General features: G+C 39.4%; 1 protein-coding gene across 1 annotated transcript in view; it reads left to right on the forward strand.

Annotated features, from left to right (window-relative positions):
- Nucleotides 1-21,104, forward strand: part of EVI5 (ecotropic viral integration site 5) — a 216,487-nt gene that overhangs the window by 145,301 nt on the left and 50,082 nt on the right. Inside the window, exons 17-18 of the mRNA XM_081087754.1 lie at nucleotides 1,373-1,519; nucleotides 8,890-8,985. Coding sequence (XP_080943880.1) covers nucleotides 1,373-1,519; nucleotides 8,890-8,985 — 243 coding nt within the window. The remainder of the gene's footprint in view (nucleotides 1-1,372; nucleotides 1,520-8,889; nucleotides 8,986-21,104) is intronic.

Genomic DNA, 21,104 nt, shown 5'->3' on the forward strand with positions numbered 1-21,104 from the left:
TTGAGGTTGAGAAAATTCAGGCTGGGTTAAGCCTGAATGGAAAAATTATCTCAAGTCAGTTGATTCAAGTTCTGTGGGGTTTTTTTTAGCATGTCCTATAATTATAAAACATGAAGCAGCTAGTGTTTATTGAGTTCTTACTATATATTTTAAGCTAGTTACATGTATTATCTCAGTTAATTCTGAAGAAAACCAAATGAGAAATAGGTAGTATTTTTTAAATTAATTTTAGAGAGAGGAAGGGATAGAAAGAGAGAGAAAAAGAGAGACAGGAAAATATCGATGTGAGAGAGAAACATACATCAATCTGTTGCTATCTCAATGTGCCCAACTAGGGATTAAACCCACAACCTAGGTATCTGCCCTGACTGGGAATCTAACCTGCGACCTCTCGGTGTATGGGATGATGCTCCAACCAACTAAGCCACAGAGGCCAGGATAGTAGTATTTTTATATACATTTTCAAGTAAGAAAATTGAGACTCAGAAATATTAACTAGTTAGCTTAATCACCAAATAGTAAGCCAGAATTCAAACTCAGTCCATGCTCCATGAAAGTAGACTGTTCTGTGTATTGGAAGAATGTAGACATGCACATGGAACATTTTTGACAACAGGTTTACATCCAGTAAATGGTGATGGCACCTTCAATTGGTCTGTGCTTTATTTTGATAATTGGAAAGAAGAGCTAAATTCATCCTCATCCTGTATCTACCCACTTTGTACCACATTGCCTATTTCAGAAATTAATACCTTCAAGTTCTATGTGACCATCCTTGTAGTTTATAGGTATTTATTATATAACTAGAGGCCCAGTGAACTAAATTCATGCAAGAGGGGGTTCCCTCAGCCCGGCCTGCACCCTCTCCAATCCCCAGGACATCCCTCTCGCAATCTGGGACTGCTGGCTTCTAATTGCTCACCTGCCTGCCTGCCTGCCTGGTCACCCTTAACCACTCTTCCTGCCTGCCTAATCACCTCTAACTGCTCTCCCCTGTTGGCCTGATTGCCCCTAACTGCTCTCCTCTGCTGGCCTGATTGCCTCACCACTGTGGCTTTGTTCAGAAGGATGTCCGGAAGATGTCTGGTTTAATTAGCATATTACCCTTTTATTAGTATAGATGGCAAATTGAGCTATAATGAGAGTTTCTAATTATGGACCTTATGAATTCATTAATTTGATTTTAAAGCAGTTTTATAAATCTTTCACTTTTTTTAGTTTTTAAGTATTTGTTGAATAAAATCTACCTATAAGTAATATACCAACATATTTTATAATGTTGTATAAGCATGAAATGGGTAGGTAGAAATTTATGAGTTTTTTCAGGCCTTTTATATGTATAATCTGAGTATTTGTATTTTTTTATTATTAGAACCAGATCAATAGTAACCATCTTCGAAGAGCAGAACAAGAGGTGATCAGTCTACAGGAGAAGGTGCAGTATCTTTCTGCGCAGAACAAAGGACTGCTTACTCAGTTAAGTGAAGCAAAACGCAAACAAGCAGAGATTGAATGCAAGGTAAACATATCAAGTAGCTAGTTGTTTTTGTCAATATAAAAATTCCTGTTTTGTTTTATCTCATTATTGATTACATCATCTTTAAACCAAATAAAGCCATAAAACTAGTTTAATGTTCCAGTTTTTCTGAACTTGGTTTGGTGGTTGCTTTCAGACCAGGGCAGGGCATCTTGCTCTGAGGTAGATTTCAGGTAGGAAACCTTGTTTTCGACCACTTGGTTAAGTGCCAGTGCATGAAATTAAGTTAACCAAGGGGTTAAAACTGGTATCTGTCTGCAACATTTCTTTTGACCAATAGCCCTTTAAAACCAAAGCTTTTAAGGTCTCAACCAAGAAGATAGGTAATTTAGAGAGGTTAGGGCAGCTCTGCTTTGATAGGTACCTTATTAGTGGGCAGTGAATATATTCACATGTTTTCTGGATAGAGTAGAGAGCAAAAGAAATGGGTGTGTGCCATTGGATTGGGAAAACTGTGTCCATTTCTCATTACTACTTTCATAAGTTTTTCTATTTTTGTGTGAAGTGTTTGAATTCATAAAGCATGTAAAAGCATTAGAATGCAAGTATGTTTTTTCCTGAAATAAGTTTATAGTATAGCAGTGGTGAAAGAGAGAGGAGATGGGAAGTGGGGTGGGAGGAGAGGGTGTGTGTGTGTGTGTGTGTGTGTGTGTGTGTGTGTGTGTGTGTGAAATAACTAAAGAGATGCTGTGGTCTGAGCATTAGAATGGATTGCTGAGGGCAAATTATGGGATTTAAAAAATAAACTAGATATCCATCTTTCCATGGTGAGATAGTAGGAATGATGCCCTTTAAAGATTCCAGTCCTATTATTCTATGATAAGAAATAAGACTTTCAATGGCACATATAAAGCTGTAATTCCATCAACTTGTTCTGGTGTCATTAAAAACCAAGAGTGAAGCTTGAGTGGTTTATCAGTGTCACTGAAATCCAGAGATGAAATTACATCCTAATTAATATGCATGGCTGTTACAATTTACACTGACAGAAATCTGTAGGCAGTACTGAAATTTGTACTAATTTAAGAGGAGTCCCTCTTGAAGTATATGACTAGACTAATTTAGAAATAAAATGATGTGGGATGAGTTTATATCAACTTGATTTGTTACACTAATATTTTACTGAGTTTTTATTATGCTATATTGTCTGCTGACTCATTTTTATTAAAGAACTAAATGTAATGTTTTTCATTATTGCTATAAGTTTTTATTAAAACGTGTTGATAACACTATTATTGGATTTAATGTTTCTCCTCAAATGCCTTCCCACCTTTTAATCAAAGTAAAGTGTTCTTTGGAAATAAATATTTGGGGAATTTGCTGACGAAAATAATTTTCTTTGAATTTAAGCAATAGGCTCAGATTTGGAATTTTAGAGAATTTAAGAACTCTTTTGAGATTTAAAAAATTTTTAATGTTTATTAATACCTCTGTGAAGTATGTTACAGATGCTGACTCTGATATTTCCCCTGCATTTAAGCTGTATAATGATTTATTTAATCTTTTATAATGCCTTTTGCCTATTTCAAGAATGACTAGTGTGTTATTTGTCTCTCTAGCACCTAGTACATTCTGATTAAGTGTATTTTACCTTGTTATGTTGGAACAATTCAGGAACAAACCTATCTTTCAAGGAAGCCTGTCCTTTAATTATATAAATCTGATTAATTTTCATTTAGTTTTATATGATTATAGCTTATTATTTGTTGATAAACAATAATAAAGTTCATTTAATTTTTTATTTATTTAAAATGTCAGGATGCTATTTTAATATTAATGTTATTTTCCCTCTGTAACTGAATTTGAATGTTCCCACTTTAATATCATAGTACAAGTCTATGATTCCCAATATGAAAATCCCAAACACTATAAAACCCAAAGGTTTTTTTCATAAATTTTACACAAATTCATTTGGAAGCAAAACCTGATTTGAATTGAAATATGGCCATTTATCATTTTTATTTATCCAAGTTGGTGTGGGTATTTATACTTCACTGCCTCATTGTGTTGAGCATTGAGTATACTGTTTCATTATGGATGCCCCCTCAGCTCCTACTGGATATATCATATTACTTTTGTAAAATCTAAAATATCTGAAATTTCATAGCACCCCTGGATCCTAAGATTTCAGTAATGGGATTGTGGGATTTTCTACATAAATTAAAATTTGAAGATTATAGGAAGATTTTAGGTTCTCTAGTTCTACATATATTGAGAAAACATATTAATTTATATACAAACTTATAAAATTGTGTAATAAATAATGTTAAGTGAGGAAAGTCAGTCACGGTATTTTTACTATGATTATAATACTAATATTATAACACCCCTTCTGTCTCATTCTCTTCCTGACCCTACCACATATCTCTTTCATTTTTTACCCCCAGGTTATGCTTTTATTTTTTCATAAGTCCTTTTAGAGTTTCTTTTAGGCAAATATTGTGAAGTAAATGTTCATACTTTTTCTTGTCCTCACTCTTTTACATGAAAGTTAGCATACTGTATATTCTGCTTTTGCTTTTTTTTTTTTTGCCATATGTTTTCTAAAGTTTTAAATATCAGTTCTTGAAGTGTCTTCTCATTATTGATGGGCAGATGGGTTGTTCCCAGTGTTTTACTACTATAAACGGAGTATAATGAATAACCTTGTAAAATACATAATTTCAGATGTATAGAAATGTATCTACACATTCTTGTAGGATAAATTCCTGTAAATGTTATTGTTTGGTGAATGGGTAAATACATTAGTTCTTTTCATAGATTTTGTTAAATTACCCTTCTGAATGTTGTACCGTTTTTTACATTGACAGAAGGGCATTATGGTACCTGTTTCTTTGTCATGTTACTTACAAAGTGTCTAGGCAAATATTTTCGTTTTAAATAGGTGTAATTTACATATTCTAGGACAGTGATTCTCAAATCGGTTTGGGCGGAGGCGAGATTATGAGACTTCAAAGAATGATGGCATCTACTTATGTATTTGAGAATAAAGTCAAATATTTGGCTGTCTTCTGTCAGTTACTCTTTTTTCTTCTTCTTCTTTTTCTTTTTGTTTTTGGTGCCCTCAACCGAAATGGAACCCGGGACCCTTGAGGCCGCAGGCTGACGCACTATCCATTGAGCCAAACCGGCTAGGGCTGTCAGTTATTCTTTTATTTTTTTTTTAGGTTTTTGTTGTTGTTGTTGTTGTTTTTATTATTATTATTAGTTAAGGTATTACAAATGTGTCCTCATCCCCCCCATTAACCCCCAACCTCCCCCCCCCCCCCGCACACTCACGATCCCATCCCCCTGTTGTCCATGTCCATTGGTTTGGCTTATATACATGTATACAAGTCCTTTGGTTGATCTCTTCCCTTTACCCCCGCCCTCCCCTACTTTCCTTCTGGGGATTGATAGCCTGATCGCTGTTTCTCAGTCTTTGGATCTGTCCCTTTTCATCAGTCTATGTTGTTCTCTATAATCCACAAATGAGTGAGATCATGTGGTATTTATCTTTCTCTGACTGGCTTATTTCACTTAGCATAATGCTCTCCATTTCCATCCACGCTGTTGGCAAAAGGCAGGAGTTCCTTTTTTTTTTTTTTTACTGCAGCATAGTATTCCATTGTGTAGATGTACCACAGTTTTCTAATCCACTCATCTGCTGATGGGCACTTAGACTGTTTCCAAATCTTAGCTATGGTGAATTGTGCTGCTATGAACATAGGGGTGCATATATCCTTTCTGATTGGCGTTTCTGGTTTCTTGGGATATAGTCCTAGTAGTGGGATTACTGGGTCAAATGGGAGTTCCATTTTTAGTTTTTTGAGGTAGCTCCATACTGTTCTCCACAGTGGCTGCACCAGTCTGCATTCCCACCAACAGTGCAGAAGGGTTCCTTTTTCTCCACATCCTCTCCAACACTTGTTGTTTGTTGATTTGTTGATGATAGCCATTCCTGTCAGTTACTCTTATAGGTACTGAGGATACAGTAGTGAAGAAGGTGGACATAATGTTTAGTGAGATAATAAGTAAAAATGGATAAGATCATTACCAATGATATACTGTGGACTGGGAGTTAAAAGGAAGTGGGAATTAAGATGTGGTGCTAGAAGGTGGTATGAGAGGTGGGACCTAAAGAGTAGCAAAGAATTAGTCTTGGAGAAACCAAGATGGCGGCATAGGTTAACGCCGGAGATTGCTGCCTCGAACAACCACTTCAAAAAACAACTAAAAGACAGAACGGACATCATCCAGAACCACAGGAAGGCTGGCTGAGTGGAAATTCTACAACTAGGAGGAAAGAGAATATCATACCCAGACTCAGAGGAGGCGCAGTGCTGAAGTGAAATACTAAGGTGCGGAGTGCACGCGGAGCGGGCTGGAGGCGGAGGGCGCGGTTGTTGTTTTCAATCGGGAGGGAGTTTCAGACTCTGAGCTCCAGATCCGGGCGAGTCTTTAGGGACCCAGACTCAAACGGGAGAAGCGGGACTGTCTGGCTTTGGTCGGAACTCGAAGGCAGCTTTCTCTCCGAGGTTTGCAGCAGTTGCTGGGACTCTGTGAGGCAGAGCCCCTAGGGACGGGACTGAGAGCAGCCATAACTGCTCACTCCGGCCCGCCCTGTAGATCCCCGGGGACCCGCCCCGCCCAAGCCCTGCGCAGAGCCATTTGCGGGATAGCCTCAGGCAAACGCTAGATTAGCACCGCCCTAGAGATCCAGCACAGAAGCTCTCCCACTGCAGACACAGTGGACTCTCATAGCCAGTTAGCCTGGAGGTCAAATCACCCCCGGTATTGCAGACAACAATCAAGGCTTAACTACAACAAGACTGTGCACAAAGACCACTAGGGGGTGCACCAAGAAAGCCTAAAAAATGCGGAGACAAAGAAACAGGACAAAACTGTCAATGGAGGATATTGAGTTCAGAACCACACTTTTAAGGTCTCTTAAGAACTGTCTAGAAGCCGTCGATAAATGTAGTGAGATCCTCAAGAAATCTAATGAGACCCTCGATGTTATGATAAAGAACCAACTAGAAATTAAGCATACACGGACTGAAATAAAGATTACTATACAGACTCCCAACAACAGACCAGAGGAGCGCAAGAATCAAGGCAAAGATTTGAAATGCGAAGAAGCAAAAAACACCCAACCAGAAAAGCAAAATGAAAAAAGAATCCGAAAATACGAAGATAGTGTAAGGAGTCTCTGGGACAGCTTCAAGCATACCAACATCAGAATTATAGGGGTACCAGAAGATGAGAGAGAGCAAGATATTGAAAACCTATTTGAAGAAATAATGACAGAAAACTTCCCCCACCTGGTGAAAGAAATAGACTTACAGGTCCAGGAAGCACAGTGAACCCCAAACAAAAGAAATCCAAAGAGGACCACACCAAGACACATCATAATTAAAATGCCAAGAGCAAAAGACAAAGAGAGACTCTTAAGAGCATCAAGAGAAAGAAACTCAGTTACCTACAAGGGAATACCCATACGACTGTCAGCTGATTTCTCAACAGAAACTTTGCAGGCCAGAAGGGAGTGGCAAGAAATATTCAAAGTGATGAATACCAAGAACCTACAACCAAGATTACTTTATCCAGCAAAGCTATCATTCAGAACTGAAGGTCAGATAAAGAGCTTCACAGATAAGGAAAAGCTAAAGGAGTTCATCACCACCAAACCAGTATTATATGAAATGCTGAAAGGTATCCTTTAAGAAGAGGAAGAAGAAGAAAAAGGTAAAGATACAAATTATGAACAACAAACGTGCATCTATCAACAAGTGAATCTAAGAATCAAGTGAATGAATAATCTGGTGATCATAATAGAATCAGGGACATAGAAAGGGAATGGACTGACTATTCTTGGGGGGGAAAGGGGTGTGGGATATGCGGGAAGAAACTGGACAAATATCGTGCACCTATGGATGAGGACAGTGGGTGGGGAGTGAGGGCGGAGGGTGGGGCGGGAACTGGGAGAAGGGGAGTTATGGGGGGAAAAAAGTGGAACAAATGTAATAATCTGAACAGTAAAGATTTAATTAAAAAAAAAAAAAGAATTAGTCTTGTGAAGAGCCAGCACAAGAACCCTGCATGAATAGGGTCACAGAGTTCAAAAGCAGGAAAGAACTTGGTTGCTGAGTCTTGTACATAATGAAAAGCTTAATGAGATGAAGCCAGGAAGATAGGCTGTGACCCTACTTCTTATATGTAAATTTTTATACTCATGGCAATAAGTTTGGGTTTTGCTCTGTGGGAGGCTAGTAAAACATTTTAAGTAGGAAAGCAATATATGATATTTTTTCTGTTTTACTGTATTTGCTTCAGATTTTTTTACTTTTTGAAAAGATTCTTTTTTAAAAAAAATGTGTTTATTGACGAGAGAGAGAGAGAGAGAGAGAGAATGAGAGAGAGAGAGAGAGATTGAGATTGAAACAACATGATAAGAAAGAATCATTGATTGGTTGCCTCCTGGGGATCACACCCAAAATCCGGACTTGTGCTCTGACCTGGAATTGAACTGTGACCTTCTAGTTCATGGGTCAGTGCTCAACCACTGAGCACACTGGCTGAGATATTTTTACTCTTGATTTTAAAATAATTTTATGTTTAAAGAAAAGTGGCAAAGATAGTGCAGAGAATTTCCATAGACCCTTTCATCAGCTTGTCCTGATGTTAACATCTTACATAACCATGGTACCTTTATTGATACTAAGAAGTGAATGTTGATACAATGTTAGTCCTAAACTACAGATTTTATTCAGATTTTCCTAGCATGTCTCAGTTTCCTCTAATCTGTGACAGCACGGATATTGTAGAATATGGTTTTAGAGTTTTTTCTTTGTGACATTTTGAGGTGGTGGGGTAAATATTATGCAGAATTGTGTTACAGTCTAATTTTTATTATTATTTGTAATACGATGTAAATATTTATTAACATTTATTCTTCAGAAAGAATATGATTTTTAAAGTATTATCTACTAACATTATTAGTATTCATATCTTTGTTATTCTGTTGTCCTGGTTAAGGGTTTCAAAGTTTTCAATAATTGTTCTTTTATAAAAAACTTAACTTTAGTTACTAGTAATTTTAAAAAATTTAATTAAGTTAAATTTTAATTTAAATATTTTGAGCAATATTAATTTGTGTGAATGATGTTTCTTAATATTTAAAGGTGGGGTGCTATCCTGTATATTCATTTCATACCAAGTTTAGGAGATAATGGCATTTTCTTATTTGATGGGCTTATTTGTTATTTTCTGAATTTTAAGATAGGTTACAGTGTTTCTGTTTCTGTATTAATTTATCTTTAGTTTGGTTAATTGTATGGTTTATTATTGGCTTGTTTTGTTTGCCACCCTAGAACAAGGAAGAAGTGATGGCCGTGAGACTGCGGGAAGCAGATAGCATAGCTGCTGTGGCTGAACTGCAGCAGCACATCGCTGAGCTTGAAATCCAGGTACCATATGGACATAATAAAATACACATACAAATAATGCAATCGTTTCCTCTCCCTCTGTGCCTAAACAATTATATCTTCATCCTGAAAATGACTGTGATTCTGTTTTTAACACTCATTTCCAAGTCCATTCTTTTTATTGTTGTAAGTGTATAGTTCCATGACATTAAGTACATTCACATAATTGTGCATCTAATCTCCAGAACTCTTCATCTTGCAAACCTGAAACTCTATACCTATTAAATAACTCTCTGTTCTCCTCTTTCCCCAACCCTTGGAAATCACACATTCTACTTTCTGTCTCTGAATTTGACTATTTTAGGTCCCTCATATAAGTATAGTCATGCAGTGTTTCTTTTTGTGACTGGCTTATTGCACTTAGCATAATGCTGTTAAGGTTCATCCATGTTGTGGCATGTGTCAGAATTTCATTTTTAAGGCTGAATAATATTCCGTTGTATGTGTGTACCACATTTTATTTATCCATTGATGAATACTTGAGTTGCTTCCACATTTTGGCTGTTGTGAATAATACTGCTACGAACATGGTGTACAAATATCTGTTAGAGTCCTTGCTTTCAATTCCACCCATAAGTGGAATTGCTGGATCCTGTGGCAATTCTGTGTTTAATTTTTGAGAAATTGTTATACTATTTTTCACAGCAGCTGCAGCATTTTACATTCCCACCAGCAATGCATAAGGACAAAGGTCTCGATTTCATCACATCCTCACCAACATGTATTAATTTTGTTTTCTTTTTTCAATACCAGCCATCCTAATGAGTGTGCCTGGTATCTCACTGTGGTTTTAGTTCGCATTTCCTTAATGATTATTAATATTGAGCATCTTTTATGTGCTTATTTGTCTTCTGTATCTTCTTTAGAGAAGTGTCTATTCAAGTCTTTGCCCATCTTTTAATGAGGTTGTTCTTGTGTTTTAGAAGTTCCTTATAGTGTCAATCCCTTATCAGATATGTGGTTTACAAACATTTTCTCCCATTTCATAGGTTGCCTTTTCACTCTTATTTCCCTTTATGTACAAAAGTTTTCGGGGTTTTTTTGAAGTCTAACTTATGGGGGGTTTTTTGTTGCCTGTGCTCCAAGTCCATTTTTGAATGATAATGATCACATTTCTATATTGTCAAAGCTGTTTTCAAAAGAAAATTCAAAGCTTTAAAAATAACTGTTTTGTTACTTCTTCTTATACAGTACTAGAGGCCCGGTGCACGAATTCGTGCACGGGTGGGGTCTGGCTAGCCCACCCTGATCGGGGCAGATCAGGCCAGGCCGGCTGAGGGGAGGGACTGCAGGTGGAGCCAGCCGTGGGGGAAGGGTCGCAGGCAGTTGGTGGGCTGGCCCCACCCCCTGGTTGAACTCCCGGTTGAACTCCCAGTGGAGGGGACAATTTGCATATTAGCCTTTTATTATATAGGACTAGAGGCTCAGTGCACAAGATTCATGCATGGGGGGGTAGGGGTCCCCTCAGCCCAGCCTGCACCTTCACGCAGTCCAGGGCTCTTGCAGCCTGAGACCCCTTGCTCCTTACTGCCCGCCTTCAGTGGAGGTGGGAGAGGCTCCTGAATTGAGCATCTGCCCCCTGGTGGTCAGTGCATGTCATAGCGACCAGTTCCACTGTTCAGTCGATTTGCATATTATGCTTTTATTATATAGAATATATAGAATAAGGTAATACGTACATTTCCATTATGGGCGAAGTATTATATTTAAAATCTTATTTCCCTCACAGCATTTTATTTTGGTCTGTTCCAGGCTATAAATAGTTTTATCTGCAAATCTAGAATTTTCTTCCCACCTGAAAAATAATTTTGTCCTTAAATTACAATTAAAATTCAGTTAATTTCTGCCCTAGCCAGTTTGGCTCAGTGGATAGAGCATCAGCCTGCAGGTCAAAGGGTCACAAGTACAATTCCAGTCAAGAGCATGTACCTTGGTTGCAGGCTCCTCTCTGTCCCAGGCCCTGATTGAGGCATGTAGGATGCAACCAATCGATGTGTTCTAAGACTTACATATTATAATCTCATCTTTTGATCTGGGTCAAAAGTAATCACAGCACATTATGATTTGTATAAGTTTATTAAAAGGTATCTTTTATGTCCTATTGATAATATTACCCATAAAGTAGCACATATTCAGAAAAACTTAAGGCATACATAATATATTTATAATCAGCTATTTACATTGCTGTCATATGCAATTCTAGTTTAATATGTACTTTTCTAACATCAAGAAAATTATAAAAAATTTTATACATCAGTCACAAAATAGCAAGATTTAAATCACTCTTTTTATTGATTCTGAAGTACTTATTAAAATGAAGAACTTGGCATAATGCATGTTTTATTTAAGATGAAATATAACATTTCATTTTTGAAAAATATAAATGCAAATGTATGAAATTTTTACTATCAATAGCAGTATGTTAGCATCAAATGGCACTTGATTAAGTGATCACTGGAATCCTGATTGCCAAATTCATTGGTATTTCTTCAGTATTTGTCTTGCTTGAACATATCTCATTTGTCATTGTTGACCTCTCCTCCTCTTTTCATTGTCTCCTCCCTTGGCTTTCCTCACAACACTCACTTTTGACTTTCCTCTTTCTTCTTTCTTTCTAAACTGTTGTTTTCAGTCTTCTCTATCAGTTCTGAATCTTTGTATTCTTCCCAAAATCCGAGTTTTGGGTATTTTAAAAACTGTATTCAAATGAAAAGTCTCACCTAGATGGCTTCAGGAGCAGTCTTTACAAGTGATTCCTAATATATGTCCATCCCTAGCATGTACTACTTTATGAGGGATATTATCAACAGAACATAAAGGATACCTTTTTATAAACTTATATAAATCAAAACGTGTTGTGATTACTTTTGACCAATAATTGTTAAACCTTTTAAGAATTACTAGCACAATAATACAGAGTTCATAAAGCAAAATTATAATCCTACTAGAGGCCCGGTGCATGCAATTCGCATGCAGGTACCGTTGCTAGGCCTGGCCTGCTATCAGGACCATCTTCCCTGGCTGCTGGCAGCCGGCCCCGCCACCCACTGCCACCCACCCCCAGTTCCCCGTTCGCCGTTGGGCAATCGGAGCCTGCCAACCAGGGGGAGGGACCAAGAGGTTGGTCATTCCTGCCTGCTCACCAGTCCCACTCCCATCACGTGTCATCCTCTGTATGTGGGGCGACCAGCAGGACAGGGGCCTTGGCCTGGTGTCACTCGCATCCTCTGGTTCCCCATTTGCCATCTGGCAATTGCAGCCTGCTGGCCGCGGGGAGGGACCGAGAGGTGGTCAGTGCACCTTATAGTAACTGGTCGAGCAGTCGTTCTGGTCGTTCCGCCGTTCGGTTGATTTGCATATTACTCTTTTATATCTATATCCTATCTAGTAAAAGACAAATAGGGTAATTAACTGTACCTCTGATACACTTCCCATTGGCTCATCAGGACGATATGCAAATTAACTGCCAATCAAGATAGCGGTTAATCGCCAACCAAGATGGTGGCTAATTTGCATACTACAGGCAGGGCGGGACAGCACCATCCTGCCTGCCCTGCTGCCATCCGGGCCTGCTCTCTGTGACCCGGGTGGCAGGCGGCCCGTATGGGACCCGACCCAGGGCTGGTGGGCGGGACCACACCGATCCGCCACCAGCCACGCCCACAAACGACCCTCCCGCGGGGATCCAAGGCTGGCGGGTGTTCATGCACGGATCTGCCACCGGCCACGCCCACAAACGGCCCTCCCGCGGGGATCCGAGGCTGGCAGGTGCCAATGCACAGATCTGCCAACATGCACACCCGGGGCTGCCTTTGCCCTGCACAAACTATGCAGCTGGGAGAGGGGAGTGGGGCCGCTGGGAGCAGGGCAGGAACTGCCCGGGGTTTGTGTCAGGCAGCACAGAGCGGAGTATGAACTATGCAGCCAGGAGAGGGGAGTGGGGCCACTGAGAGCAGAGCAGGAACTTCCCGGGGTTTGCGTCAGGCAGCACAGAGCTGAGTACGAACTATCCCGACAGGTAGCTGCTTGCTCATTCACTTACTCGCTCATTCATTCACTCATTCACTCACTCATTATTCACTCACTCAGCAAACTTCTCAGGTCCCTGGCACCAGGCCAGGCATTGAAGTTGAAGCAGGATAAGACAGAGCTATGTCCTCAAGATGTTAGTAATTCAGTAGGGCAAAGCAGGCACATGTACGAGGCAGTTGTATGCACAGATGCAGTGTACTGGGTTCAGTGAGGGCTGTAACTAACGCTGACTTTGTTCTCTTGATAAAATGGGGCCTTGGGAGCCAGGCCACCCCAAGCCTGTAAGCCTGTGCCTAGGCCAGGAGTGGCCGGGGTCCTGGAACATGACAGAGGGTGCAGGTTGGGCTGAGGGGTCTGGCCCCACCCCTCACCCTCACCCCCGAGTGCACAAATTTTTGTGCACTGGGCTACTAGTAGATATAATAAACACCTAATATGCTAAGTGTCCAGTCGTCCGGTCGGCCGTTCAACCAATCAAAGCGTAATTTGCTAATGATATGCTAAGGCCGCTCAACCGCTCGCTATGACATGCACTGACCACCAGGGGGCAGACAGTTGGCCGGTCAACCAGTCGCTATGACGTGCACTCACCACCAGGGGGCAGACGCTCTGACCGGTAGGTTAGCTTGCTGCTGGGGTCTGGCTGATCAGGACTGAGCGAGACAGGCCAGACACGCCCTTGAGCCCTCCCACACTCTCTCCCCAGCAGCTGGCCAACCTCCCACATTCCTCCCTGGCCCTGATCGCGCACCGGTGGGGTCCCTCGGTCTGGCCTGCACCCTCTCGCAATCCAGGACCCCTCAGGGGATGTTTGAGAGCTGGTTTCAGCTGGGTCCCGCAGACCAGACCGAGGGACCCCACTGGTGCACGAATTCATACACTGGGCCTCTAGTATATATATAAAAATGTTATCCATATGACCACTATAGAAAATATTGCCTATACTCCATAGTCTATACAATCACACCCTGCTCCCTTATCATGAATTTTATGGTAATACTAAAAGTAATGGTGATTACCATAAAACTCCTTATAGTTGTGTCTCTTTTTGTATGCATCTCTGATCCACACAGTTTAGTTTACCCTATTTCTGAATTTTGTATAATCATATTAAATATTTTCATTTTTATTTCTACTTTCCTTGTTCAACAGTATAAGTCATCATTTTTGATATACATATTCCATTTTATGAATATATCACAGTGTATTTGTCCATTCTAATATTAGTGGTCATTTAGGACTTTCCAGATTGGCACTATTCTGAACAGTGCTGTGATTATGAGCAATCTTGTGCACTATACTAACCACCTGTACACGAGTTCCTCTAGCATTTATACCAAGGTGCAGAATGGCTGGTCAGAGGGCATGCAGATATTCAACTTTATTTTCTTAAAATGCACCAGATTAAACTCCCAACAGAATCATACGGAAGTTCTTGTTGTTCCACATCTTCCCCCAACACTTGGTAGTGTCAGATGTTTCGATTTCTGCCAGTTGGGTGGGTATGAGTGATATTTCATCATGTTTTTCGTTTCCATTGACCTGGTACTAACGATTTTGGCCATTTGGATTTCCTCTTTTGTCAAGTACCTGTTAGTCTTTTGTGTATATTTTTCTATTGGGTTGTCTCTTTCTCATGAATTTGTAGTTTTCTTTATTGAGGTTATATTTTACAAATTTTTACTCTCTGTGACTTGTCTTTTGTTGTTATTGTTTTTAAATTTATTGTGTCTTTTAATGAATAGACCAATAGTCATTGTTGCTGTTGTTATTGTTTTTTAGTATGTTTTTAGGGAGAGGAGAGGAGAGGAGAGAAGGGGAGAGAAGGGGAGAGGAGAAGAAGGTAGGGGAGGGGAGAGAGAAAGAGAAACATCAATGATGAGAGAGAATCATTGATCAGCTGCCCTGACCAGGAATTGAACCGTGACCTCCTGGTTAATGGGTGGATGCTCAACCACTGAGCCACACCAGCCAGGCTGTAGACTAATAGTTTTCATTGATAATGAACAGCTCCACCTGGAAATTGTAGACACTTCAAATTCACCATGTTTAAAATCAAATGTGTCACTATTTCCAACTGAAATTGTTCTTTTTTTCCTCTAGGCTTGATCAGTGGGATTATATATTATTGAACTAGAGGCCCAGTGCACGAATTCGTGCACAGGTGGGGTCTAGCCAGCCTGCCCGGATTGGGGCCAATTGGGCCAGGCAGGCCTGGGGGAGGGGACGCGGGAGGTTTACCGCCTAGCACCGCCCGATCAGGGTGGGGGTGCTGATCAGGGACGGGACCGGTTGGGTCAGGGGCCATGGGCAGTTGGTCAGCCGGGCCTGCCCCCTGGTCAAACTCCTGGTTGAACTCCTAGTCAAGGGGGCAATTTGCATATTAGCCTTTTATTTTATAGGATTATTCAACCTAATAGGAATTTCACTTATGCTTTTCTTATCCTCTACCATATATACCAGGGCTGTTATATAGAGTGTGCAAATTTTCAACTTTACCTGATAATACCCAATTATTTTACCAAGTGCTTGTGCTAGTTGACATTTCTATCAACACTTTACCCCCTCACCTAGTCTAGTAGATTTGCTTTCAAAGAAATTATTTTAAGAGAATTCAGAGCCCTCCTATTGCTCATAGGGAAGGACACAGGACTTAAAAAAAAATCTCACCCAAGGATATGTTTATTGATGAGAGAGAGAGAGAGGGAGAGGGAGAGAGGGAAACGTCAGTGTGAGAAAAACATTGATTAGTTGTCTCTCATATGCATACCAACTGGGGATCAAACCCACAACCTAGGTATGTGCCCTGACCAGAAATGGAACCCACAACCTTTGGTGTACAGGATGATGTTCCAACCATCTGAGCCACCCAACCAAGGCTTCAAAAAATTCTTAATAATTCATACAGATTAAAGTGTCTTGCCCAACTCTTCAGTTCCTTCAAAAGAGAAAAGACCTGAGTAAATGTAAAATTAAATCAAAGGTAATTTTAATGATTTCAGGAACATTTAAAAATCTTAGCCTTTCTATATCCTCTGCCATTCCCTTAATTCATCTGCCCCTCACAACTGACTAGTAATTTCCTGTCCAGTTTCCTTTTCTCCACCCTCAGCTCTTCCACAAAACTACCAGTTATCTTTCTGAAACATAAAAACTTTTATTGACTGCCTTTTACCTACCAAATCATATCAAAGCTCTTCAGCATAAAATGCTTATCTTTTCATTATTAACCAACCTGCATTTCTAGCTTCATCTCTCACCATTACCTCCCCATTTTTCCTCCCCACACCCTACACACATATACTCTCTTTTCAAAATTTCACATTCCTTCAGAATTAGGTACTATTCTACACATTGCTATGTCTTCCTAAATTGCTGTGTTTTTCTGTGCCCCCTAGTCTTTTGAGGTGCTTTTGCTTACTGAATTTTTCTTGGTTAGCTTGCTATTGATACATTTAGTAAATGTGTTTTCAGTAAACATCTTAATGATTCAACTTCTACTCATTTATTTACTTACTACATGGAGATTAGGACCATAAAGAGAGCTTTTGTTAAAACCTGAAACTCCTTTTTCAGTTCCAAGAATAATACATTTTAGGTTATTCTTCGTCAAGGAAATATCTTAGATCACTTTCAAGTTCCACTAGGGGGAGAACTCCACTTAGTCAAACATTTATTATACTTCAAATCTCTTCAGACCAGCTCTTTCAATTACTGTTACTCTCATGAATAAAATGTTTCAAACTCTTCACCTAGTAAGTTACATTATTATATAAGCTGTTATTTAGTATAATCAAAGACTGCTTTTTAATGTAGTTATGAAAATTGTACTTTTATAAATGTCATATTTAGGTGAGAAAATACATTAGATAAATACTTATTTTTATAAATACTAGAATTATATAGTAGATATACTTATGAGGCTGAAGTTTATTAAATTTATTTTAAAAGATTCTTTAGTCAACTTGACACTTTTATGATTTAAAGTTCATAATCTCGAGGGAGGAAGGCTGCCCGGCGAGTCCGGTGGCGGGATGGAGGGAGCAGCCAGGCGAGCTCCGACTCTCCATACAAGCTCGGGGTCCTGAGACAAGAACGAAGAAGGAGAACCAAGATGGCGGCATAGGTTAACGCCGGACTTTGCTGCTTTGAACAACTACTTCAAAAGTGAAACTAAAAGACTGAACGGACATCACCCAAAACCACTGGAACGCTGGCTGAATGGAAGTCCTACAACTAGGAGGAAAGAGAAACGCATACAGACACTCAGAGGAGGCGCAGCGCTGAAGTCAAATTCTGAGGTGCGGAGTGCGCGCAGCGGGCTGGCGGCGGAGGGCGCGGTTGGCGTTTTCAATCGGGAGGGAGTCGCAGACTCTGAGCTCCAGATCCGGGCGAGTCTTTAGGGACCCAGACTCAAACGGGAGAAGCGGGACTGCCTGGTTTCGGTCAGAGCGAGTGCAGCTTTCTCTCCGAGCTTTGCAGCGGGTGCTGGGACTCAGAGAGGCAGAGCCCCTGGGGACAGGACTGAGAGCCGCCATAACTGCTCTCTCTGGCCCACCCTGTTGATCCTGTGCGACCCGCCCCGCCCAAGCCCTGCACACAGGCATTTGCCGGATAGCCTCAGGCAAACGCCAGATTAGCACCTCCCTAGAGGACAGAAGTTCTCTCACTGCTGACACAGCTGATTCTCATAGCCACTTGGCCTGGAGGTCAAACCCTCCCTGGAATTAGCTACAACAATCAAGATTTAACTATAAAACCATGAACAAAGACCACTAGGGGGTGCACCAAGGAAGCATAACAAAATGCGGAGACAAAGAAACAGGACAAAATTGTCAATGGAAGATCTAGAGTTCAGAACCACACTTTTAAGGTCTCTCAAGAACTGTTTAGAAGCCGCCGATAAACTTAATGAGATCTACAAGAAAACTAATGGGACCCTCGATGTTATATTGGGGAACCAACTAGAAATTAAGCATACACTGACTGAAATAAAGAATATTATACAGACTCCCGACAGCAGAACAGAGGAGCGCAAGAATCAAGTCAATGATTTGAAATGCGAGGAAGCAAAAAACCCCCAACCGGAAAAGCAAAATGAAAAAAGAATCCAAAAATGCGAGGATAGTGTAAGGAGCCTCTGGGACAACTTCAAGCGTACCAACATCAGAATTATAGGGGTGCCAGAAGATGAGAGAGAGCAAGATATTGAAAACCTATTTGAAGAAATAATGACAGAAAACTTCCCTCACCTGGTGAAAGAAATGGACTTACAGGTCCAAGAAGCGCGGAGAACCCCAAACAAAAGGAATCCAAAGAGGACCACACCAAGACACATCATAATTAAAATGCCAAGAGCAAAAGATAAAGAGAGAATCTTAAAAACAGCAAGAGAAAGAAAGTCAGTTACCTACAAGGGAATACCCATACGACTGTCAGCTGATTTCTCAACAGAAACTTTGCAGGCCAGAAGGGAGTGGCAAGAAATATTCAAAGTGATGAATACCAAGAACCTACAACCAAGATTACTTTATCCAGCAAAGCTATCATTCAGAATTGAAGGTCAGATAAAGAGCTTCACAGATAAGGAAAAGCTAAAGGAGTTCATCACCACCAAACCAGGATTATATGAAATGCTGAAAGGTATCCTTTAAGAAGAGGAAGAGGAAGAAAAAGGTAAAGATACAAATTATGAACAACAAATATGCATCTATCAACAAGTGAATCTAAGAATCAAGTGAATAAATAATCCGATGAACAGAATGAACTGGTGATTATAATAGAATCAGGGACATAGAAAGGGAATGGACTGACTATTCTTGGGGGGGAAAGGGGTGTGGGAGATGCGGGAAGAGACTGGACAAAAATCGTGCACCTATGGATGAGGACAGTGGGTGGGGAGTGAGGGCGGATGGTGGGGCGGGAACTGGGAGGAGGGGAGTTATGGGGGGAAAAAAGAGGAACAAATGTAATAATCTGAACAATAAAGATTTAATTAAAAAAAAAAAAATAAAGTTCATAATCTCCTGCATGTGATTGTTCTGAGATAACTACATCTGTAATATATACTTAATATCCTCTCCCATAATTCTCCCCTCCCCCCTCTTTTGAGGAGGTATTTTATATTAGGGTTTCACAATGAATTTAACCTTTTCTAAGTGTAGCGGCTTTAAAATTTTGGCATTTCCCTAGAACTGTTTGTAAAAGTTATCACCTAGGTTTCTTCCTTCTCAACATGAATGGCACTTATCGATGGATTTTAGTCACCATTCTATAGTACTTATTTGGGTTGAAAAGTAAGGTTACAGTGTATATCATTTCAATATTTTGTGACAACTCAGAGTTACAATTCTGAATTTTAAATACTGCATAATCCTCTCCTTCATTTAGGTCTCCATTATTTTCTTAATAAAAGCTTCTTTGGCCAAATTTCTATGTAAAATAATATTCCTGTCCTGATCACTATATCCTTATGCTGCTTTATATTTCTTCAGGACAATCTTTTGCCATAAATGATACATTTTTGTTTTTATGCACATTCTCCACCAGGATGGAAGCTCCATGAGCAAGGAATTTTTACCTGTCTTATTCAATTTCTGTATTTCTCTGTACTTGGTTTAGAATGCCTATTACATAGCCATCACTCAAATATTTGTATTTGAAAAAATTAAATGAATACAATAATTTACTCACCTGCTGTTGTTTCTACAATAAGTGATTTTTAATATATATAATTTGAGTATTCAAATGTTTAAAATTCAGAGGTTATTCTATATTCACACATGTATCAATTGGTATACATCCTTTTATCAATAGGTCACTACTTGTTAGGAAGGATTAAATGAATTCAGACTCGGCCTAAATGCATTTATTATTATACAGAAGAAATTACTGAGCCTGGGCCCTTCTTTGAAATGTCATCGGATAGAATTTAAATCTCTGAAAATTCAGGTATATTTATTGTTGGTGTTAATGGCTTTAATTATACGTAAGATAATGGCAATTATCTTTAAAGGAGAAATTTATTTTTTTCTTGCTCTCTGCACATGTGCTTTATAATTTAACTTGCTGGCTGAATGCCTCAGGCTAATGGAATTTCTTTAAGTAGCCTGCAGAGATAATTATCACATACCCTGATCAGAATAAAAAACTTCACGAAACTTAATTATCACTAGGAACAAGAGGATTTTAGAATTCTAAATGACTCTGTGGTCACAACTTTTTGTCTTCTTAAAATTCCTAGAGATTTTGTATTGGTTAACAGTATAGATTTTGAAGTCAATCCTCTTATTAACTATCTCTTTGACAAGTTAACTTATTTTTTATTTATTCATTCAAAACTGAGGATCCTAAAGTTACCTGCCTTAGAGTTGTTGGGATTAAATGAGAAAGCATGTGTACAGTGTCCTTTCTTCCCTAACTCGTCTCCAGAAAAACAGCTCAGAAAGTACCTAATATTAAAAAAAAGCACATTCAACTTTGTAGGGGATTCCAAAAATTACAACCAAACTGGAAAGTGCAGAAAGTATTTGAGTTTTCTTTAAGATAGTCTTTATCCACCGCAGGTAATGAATTTATCCCTTTGCAAGAATTGTGTATAGCTTCAAATTAAGAATTGCTTTGACTTTTTGGTTTTTCCTAAAATGTATACTTCAGTGAGCTTATTACTGTCCACTGTAAGCCCTATTATTTAATTTACCCTTTATTATGTATTTTTCATTTTGGGGAGCATAGACTTTATTACTTGTAACTTTAATTCTTCCAGGATACTAATAATAAAAGTAGTAATAGCAGCATTGATTGCTTTTGGAGAACATCCAGCCCACAGGTTGTATAAGACCCTGGAATTCATCTGGTCTGTCCCTGCGAAAGAAAGCATTAGGGCTGAGTTAATTAAACATTTGACCAAATAAAGTGGGCTAATTTTTAAGTTGATAATTTTGTATGGCCTGCAATAATGTTATATATATATATATCCAAATGGCCCTTGGTAGACAAAAAGTACCCCAACCCTGGCAGTATTAGTCACTTAAGTATATATTCTCTTATTTAGTCTTCACAACAACCAT

Source organism: Myotis nattereri (genome assembly GCF_964212035.1).
Source record: "Myotis nattereri genome assembly, chromosome: 3".
NCBI classification, from domain to species: domain Eukaryota; kingdom Metazoa; phylum Chordata; class Mammalia; order Chiroptera; family Vespertilionidae; genus Myotis; species Myotis nattereri.